Here is a 7,414-nt window from a genome sequence, read left to right as displayed (position 1 = left end):
CGCAAGTTCAGAGTAGATACCCTCATTCTGAGACTACATCAAGGGACAAAAAGGTGCCAGGATTTGTTTATGGCCTTGCAGCCGGAAGTCCCAAAGCCAGGATGTGAATCCCTGGTTAGCTGATTGGACTGCTCACAGGCTTCTGCTGGGAGCGCTAGCTCCTCTCATGAAACCTATTACCTCCTCTCTTTCTCTCCAGGGGGCTGCAGCCAGAGATAACCCAAGTCACAAAGAGAATATCAGAGCCAATCCAGGTCCCTTAGACTCCCATGTCTGATCCACTCCAAAATACAAAGTAAGGCAGGAACACAACAGAGAATCCCTTTAGGGAAGGTCTTGCTCTTTTCTGGGGAACTCTCAGCCACCCTCCTTAGGCCCCATTCCAGAATCTTCTTTCCTCATCCTCTGCCCCTGTGTAGTCTCTGGGCTGAAGAAGAATGAGTCTTTCTCTGAGAGGGTAGAGAACGCAGTTTCCTGAGGATTGCTTAGATACTCAGAGAAGGAGCAGCCAGGATACCACTAAGCCTGCATCTCCCGATCTCATACACCTGGGGAAGCCCTGTGTATATACGGGCGTGGTGTAGGCCAGGAGCCAGCAGCGCTGAGTGTAAGTACTGCCTGGTGACTGGCCGCTAACATCAGCTTCCTTTTAAAAAGTGTCTGTTCAGGGCCTGCAGAGATAGCTGAGTGGTTAAAGACTCTGATGCTCCAGAGGACCCGAGTTGTGTCCCAGCACCCTCACAGGCTGGGATGGAAGTTCATAACAGTAACTCTAGACCCAAGGGAACCAGACGCCTCTGGCCCTCTGACCTCAACAGGCTCCCATACCCATAGACACAAGCACATATTTAAAAGTAAAATAAAAATTAAAAAAAAGAACAAAAGCATCTATTCTGAGACAGACACTTCATTGGGAGGGGGGATTCTTATACTTTTTAATTTAATATTTGCACTCTTCCAGTGGTCGAGCCTATTTTTTTACTAAAGAGGAGACTCGGATCCATGTTGAGAAGCCAGCAACCCAAGGACAGCAAGTCCTCAGGAGCTTGGGACTTGAACCTACCAAGGACCCAGTTCTGCCGTTGCCTAGAAACAGAGGAGGGAGGAGCTGCTGGAGAGAAGGGAGGAGGGGACAGGGAGAGGGCAACCTCTCAGCAGCGCGCGCTGACGACAGCAGGTGATTTTTTTCTGCAGCGCGCACACTCTCAGCATCTTTTCTTGATCACCCCCCACCCCTTGCAGAAAAGGGTGGGGCCGCCTCTCTGCAGCAGAGACGGCGGCGGCTGCGGCATCACCAGGGGTATCGAGACGGCAGAGGCAGCTGGGTTTGCTGCTCTGTCTGGGTTGGAGGTGACCGCTGCCTAGCCCTACTAGGCGGCCGACTTGAACCAGACAGAAAGGAGAGATGAGCCTGTTTGCGGGTCCTGCCCAGTCCTCTCTCTGCGCCATGGCTTAAGGCCACAGCCTCCCTGCCAAACATCTCCTCACTCGGCCGGGGTCTCCACGACACCGTAGCCGCAGGGAGGGCGCGCCCAGACGCCCTAGGCCTGGATTCTGGAACGCCGAGCCTCGCTCCCATCCGTCGCCGAATACAGCAGGTTCTCTGCCGAAGGCGTTTGCAGTCGGTAATCGAGGGACTTTGCGGACTTTATTTCAGCTATACCTCGTCCCCGGGTGCTCTTTGAGGGAGGAGGACGAGGCAAACGACTGCTAGGAGGAGCGAGCGGTGGGAACCACATTGGCGGGTCTGGGTTGGGGTTAAAGGGAGACTGGAGGTTTGATTTAGGACCACCAAAAGAGAGAGACGACCGGTTTTGCACCTAGCATCATGGCGTGGCCGTGCATCACAAGGGCCTGCTGCATTGCCCGCTTCTGGAACCAGCTGGACAAGGCGGACATTGCGGTGCCGTTGGTTTTCACCAAGTACTCGGAGGCCACCGAGCATCCAGGAGCCCCGCCGCAGCCGCTAGCGCCGCTGCAGTCAGCGATAGCGCCCCCCTCGCGCGCTGTCGCCATAGAGACGCAGCCGGCCCAGGGTGAGTCGGATGTAGTTGCCCGGGCAACAGGGCCAGCGCCCGGGCCCAGCGGCGACCGCGAGACTGCAACCGCCCCCGGCCGGAGCGGGCTGGGTCTGGGCGCGGCCTCTGGCTCCACTTCCGGCTCAGGCCCCGCGGACTCGGTGATGCGCCAGGACTACCGAGCTTGGAAGGTGCAGCGGCCAGAGCCCAGCTGCCGGCCGCGCAGCGAGTACCAGCCCTCCGACGCGCCCTTCGAGCGCGAGACCCAGTACCAGAAGGACTTCCGCGCCTGGCCACTGCCCCGCCGCGGGGACCACCCCTGGATCCCCAAGCCGGTGCAGATTCCTTCGACATCGCAACCTTCTCAGTCTATTCTTGGGGTACCCAAGCGTCGGCCGCAGAGCCAAGAGCGCGGGGTCATGCAGACCTCTGCCGAAGCCCGGGACCCGGAAGGCGCTGGAGGAGCCGGGGTGCCGGCGGCGGGAAAGGCGTCCGGTGTAGACCAGCGCGACACACGCAGAAAGGCTGGGCCCGCGTGGATGGTGACTCGCAACGAAGGGCACGAGGAGTCGCCTCTGCCCCCGGCCCAGTCCCTGACCCAGGAGGGCGGCCCTGCAGCTGGAAAGGCCTCTGGTGCAGACCCCCGCGATACACGCAGGAGGGCCGGGCCCTCGTGGATGGTGACTCGCACCGAAGGGCACGAGGAGTCGCCTCTGCCCCCGGCCCAGTCCCTGACCCAGGAAGGCGGCCCTGCAGCTGGAAAGGCCTCTGGTGCAGACCAGCGTGACACACGCAGGAAGGCGGGACCGGCTTGGATGGTGACTCGCAACGAAGGGCACGAGGAGTCGCCTCTGCCCCCGGCCCAGTCCCTGACCCAGGAGGGCGGCCCTGCAGCTGGAAAGGCCTCTGGTGCAGACCAGCGTGACACACGCAGAAGGGCCGGGCCCTCGTGGATGGTGACTCGCACCGAAGGGCACGATGAGTCGCCTCTGCCCCCCGCCCAGTCCCTGACCCAGGAGGGCGGCCCTGCAGCTGGAAAAGCCTCTGGTGCAGACGAGCGCGACACCAGGAGGAAGGCGGGACCGGCCTGGATGGTGCGTCGCTCTGAGGGGCACGAGCAGACACCCGCTGCCCATGCTCAAGCCGCAGGGCCCGAAGGTGGCAAAGGGCGCGCCGTGGCAGATGCCCTCAATAGGCAAATCCGGGAGGAGGTGACGAGTACAGTGAGCAGCTCCTACAGGTGAGACAGGGGCAGCAGGTGATGCTGGTCACCCTCATCCCCCTCGCTAGGACTACCCAGGGTACACTTCCCCACTGAAAGCCTTGCATTCAGACCACGCCCTCTCCCTAGCCACGACATTCCAGAACGCTCACCACTCAGACTTCCCTGCCCCACCCTGTAGGCTGATCCTTAACATTTTCCTCCCTTGTCTTCCCAGCTCGTTTTTTTTTGTGCCACCCCTAGAGCACACTGCCCTCTTTGCTGCCTAGTTCAGCACCCTTCCTGCCCCACAGAGACCTTGTCAGTTTCCTCCCAGCTGAAGTGCGTTTTTTCCTCCTGCCCCACCCAGTTCACCTGCTACCTTAGCCTGGATCCTGCCCCCCACACCCCCCGCGCCCCAGTTGGCTCCAGTGTCAGCCATTCGCTTCCCAGTTCTTCCCAAGCAATCCTTTCTCCTTCCTAACCCATTTCTTTCTCTTGGCCTCTTATTCGCTCTCTCTCCCCGTCCCTGGCTGACACTCAAGCGCCACACCCTTTTCGAGATTTCCCCACACGATCCTTACAAATGAGTCTCCTCAACCACAGGTACTTCGAAGGCATTTCCCTCTGGCGTCTTTAGTAGCTTTGACGCGTAGGGCCAGCTTCTTAACCTTCCTGGACCTCAAGATCTTATCTGTAAGATGTAATCAATAATGGTTATCTCAGGACCGTTCACACTAGGACATTTTCTGTACAGTTTTGAGTGTTGACTATATGCCAAATGTTGTGCTGGCCGTTGGGAGGATGGAAAGAGGTGACTCATGAGAACTGGCCATGCCTGGGACACAGTGGTGGTTTTTTGTTTCCATTATAATCTCCTACACGATGCCTTCTTACTCTAGTTTCTGATTCCTAGATCTCCAGCCCTCTTACGTACGGAGGCAGCTCTTTTTCCCTGTGTTCAGTAGATGTGTTTCTTGTCCTCTCTGGCGCATACACATTCCTTGTAAAAGAATGCATTCAAGGATGGAAATGGTCCCTGTTTTACACACGCATGCACACACACACGCGCGCGCATACACACACATTTCTAGAATTCTGTGCTGCAGACTTAGCCTTCCGACCTACCTTCTCACCCTTCATCTATCCAGTGTGTTTTTCTGAATGTTTAGCTTTTAATCCTTCCTTTGTGTTTCAACCAAGATCACTTAACTGGTAGATCCTAGTTGACTTGAACGTCTAACGCCAAACTTGGGATTCTGGGGAAGCAGGTGTGCATGGCGAGTGTGTGAGCTAGTGGTGTCCAGGCATGGCTCTTCATGGGGCCCTTTATCAGCCATATTCAGCTAGGTGCCTTTCCCCTGCAGGTGTGGGGAAGGGCTGTTGAGATAATGCCTTCCGCCAACACTGTGTGAGGCCTCAGGTCAGAACGATGGTCTTCTTCAGCGGACATGGCAAGCACCTCTTCACACGGCAGAAGACCAGGAGGTGTAGAAACTCTTGTTAAGGCAAAAATCAGACTCCTGCCTCAGAATTCCACGTCTTCATGAGTTCTGTCCCCCCCACCCCCCAGCTAGCTCTCTCAGGGTTAGCTGGTATCACAGCCATATTGGTCTCCCAGAAGTGGTCCGTCACTTCCTTTCAAAACTCTGGTTCAAGCAAGGGAAAAGCTCCTTTTTCTTGGACAGCCACAGGGAAGTGGGGTTTTCACAATAATGTTTATACTAGTAACAGAGGATCAAAGGAGAGAAGGGAACAAACAAGCCGGGACTTTAAAGAAACTCACAAAGAAAGACATGCCTTTCTGGTTCTGCCATGGTTTTCTCGCTCACAAGTCCTGGCTCATTATCTGAGAAGCCTGTGGGTAGCCTGGCATCGGATTCCAGCCCCCTTCATCTTCTTGTTTCCTTTCTGCCCTGTCTGGCGGATGGACCCTTACCCACCACCCACCAGGATCTTCCTCCTTCTGACCTTCGTAGAGATCATGCCAACTCAAGGTTCCACACTGCCTTGGGTGATCCCGTTCGGTTTAGGTTGAACTGGCTGGAGTTGTTCTGTTTGTGGACGCTGGGTCAGACAGTCGAAAATGAGCATGGCTCTCAGATGCACCTCACTACCGATGTTGGTCTGTGCCTTTGTTCCATGTAGCAGTCTTCCCTACAGCAAAACCTCACCTGTAGTAGGCATGCCCTGCTTCATGTTTCGGATTACACAAATACTGGATGGTCAGACAGAGTAGGGGACATTCTCAGTGCCGGTGAGAAGGACAGCTTTTACCAGCTACCGGAAGTCTAGCAAAATCGCTTTTTCTGTAAAATATATACATATGACTCTGTGAAATACATGCATATGACTTTGTGGCCACTGATGCCCTTTTGCTGTATTTTGAAACATGAAAAAAATGAGTCTTGCTGAAAGACATTTCTTTAATGAACAATTTGAATTTATGACAAATTAGTTGTGGAATTTACTTTGTGGCTGTTGTTGTTGTCCCAGAAGAAACATTAATCAATTCTAGAGGAATGGGCTTTGGGTGAAAATAGCTGTGGAGAAATAATATATTCTATAAATTAACATATATGCTGTGGAGAAAAAATGTTTGGGATGTATGGGCCTATTTGGAACGTTGATTTTTTTTTTTCCTTGCCTATTGTCTGACATTCTTTTTCTTGCTATGATTCTGGATAGCTCCTTAATTTAAGTGTGTTCCATGTCTATTGTAGAGGGGCCTAATGTCACCATAGAAACCAAATTAGGCTCCACGTCAATGACAATTTGATTTTTAAAACCTTTTCTTCTGCCGTTCCCCATAAATCATGGTGTGTTTACACCATGGCAGCTGGTTCCTCTCCTGGGCTTTAAAAGCGACATCCATCACATGACAGTAATGTGAACCGTTTGCTTAGTAAAGAGAAAAGAACATAGGATCCATCATCTGCTCTACTGGTCTGTAATGTAATGGACATTCGCTATGCAGAATCGTATATATGCTAAGTAACAGTCAGTAAAGTAACATCTGCTACCCTGGAATTCTCTGGTTTTGAGACGTTGTCCTTCCTGTTCGGCAGCCCAGCTGAGTCATGACCCATCACGCCAGCCTGGGATTTTCGCACTCAAGTGGTGTCTGAGGTATCTTTGTCATTATTCATAATCATGCGGTTGATAAAATTTTAACATCTTTTACATAGATGATACTATAAAATTGAGAACCGTGTCTTAAAGGTGGATTTTTCTTGGGACGCCATTTGTGACATTAAACCCGGCATCTTCAATTAGGAAATAAGTCAGTCATAAGCAGGGGATTAAGATCCCTCTCCTAGTCAGCCCCATTGCCCTGGCTGTCAGTTAATAGGAATGGATGGGGTAGCAGGTGCTCCCTGCAGAAATGCTAATGACAAACCCTTTCTAGATGAAGTCGGCGGAGGCTCTGGGAGGTAGAATTAATAATACAGAGGCAAAATATTTGAAAAATGAACGCACTAACAGGAACTCAGAAAGAAAAAGAGCCTTCGGTGCCTGCCTTCCAGCCTTGCATGAAGGTTGGAGAGGGCCCATCTGACTTGACTTTCTCCCTATGCGCCAACTACACACATCCCTAATTTTCTACTTCCCAAGTCATAGCAATGCCTCAAGACAGCCTGAGATTCTGACTCTTCAGCACCTTCCTCGGTCCTGCCTTTCAGGAGGATTCCTTTCTTTCGACTCAGAATGTACTCTATGAACTCTTCTGTCTTTGCTTACTTGAATGTGCTTCTCCACACATCTCCCCAGTCCATGAGAACTCAAAGAGAAGGGCTTTGCTTTGTCGTGTTCGTGTGCGTCATGGCCTAATTCTGTGCCTGGATTTGCTGATCGTGTGAGATTTGGGGGGCTTAGTGAAATGTTTATTCACCTACATTTTGATAAATTCCCTTCAGTTTCACATGGTTGAACTTAGAGCATGAAATGACCTCCAAGCCATGCCATATGCCAACCAGGGTGCTAGGGGTACCAATGAGTATGCTTTAATCCTACATAAGGAAGGAGATTGTGTCTCCTTTAACTGGAATAAAGCCTGAATCATGCCAAGACAGTGTCACCTGGGAAAGGCCAGCGGGACACACAGGCCTCTCTGTACAAGCCTTCGCCTGGGGCAAACACCTCAACCTTGCTGCACAGATGCTGATGCAGGGCCTGGAGAGAGGCTCAGTTAGTA

The 7,414-nt window shown here is 52.8% G+C and overlaps 1 protein-coding gene across 1 annotated transcript in view; it reads left to right on the top strand.

The window, feature by feature from the left end:
• Positions 1-1,198: 1,198 nt before the first annotated feature.
• Positions 1,199-7,414, top strand: part of Map6 (microtubule associated protein 6) — a 70,614-nt gene continuing 64,398 nt past the window's right edge. Inside the window, exon 1 of the mRNA XM_087901594.1 lies at positions 1,199-3,258. Within this exon, the coding sequence (XP_087757720.1) occupies positions 1,829-3,258 (1,430 nt within the window). The 5' untranslated portion in view covers positions 1,199-1,828. The remainder of the gene's footprint in view (positions 3,259-7,414) is intronic.

The sequence above is a fragment of the Myodes glareolus genome, chromosome 24 (assembly GCF_982192425.1).
Source record: "Myodes glareolus chromosome 24, mMyoGla1.1, whole genome shotgun sequence".
In the NCBI taxonomy this organism is placed as follows: Eukaryota; Metazoa; Chordata; class Mammalia; order Rodentia; family Cricetidae; genus Myodes; species Myodes glareolus.
Note: the sequence above shows the minus strand (reverse complement) of the source record. Positions and strands in the feature narration are given on the sequence as shown.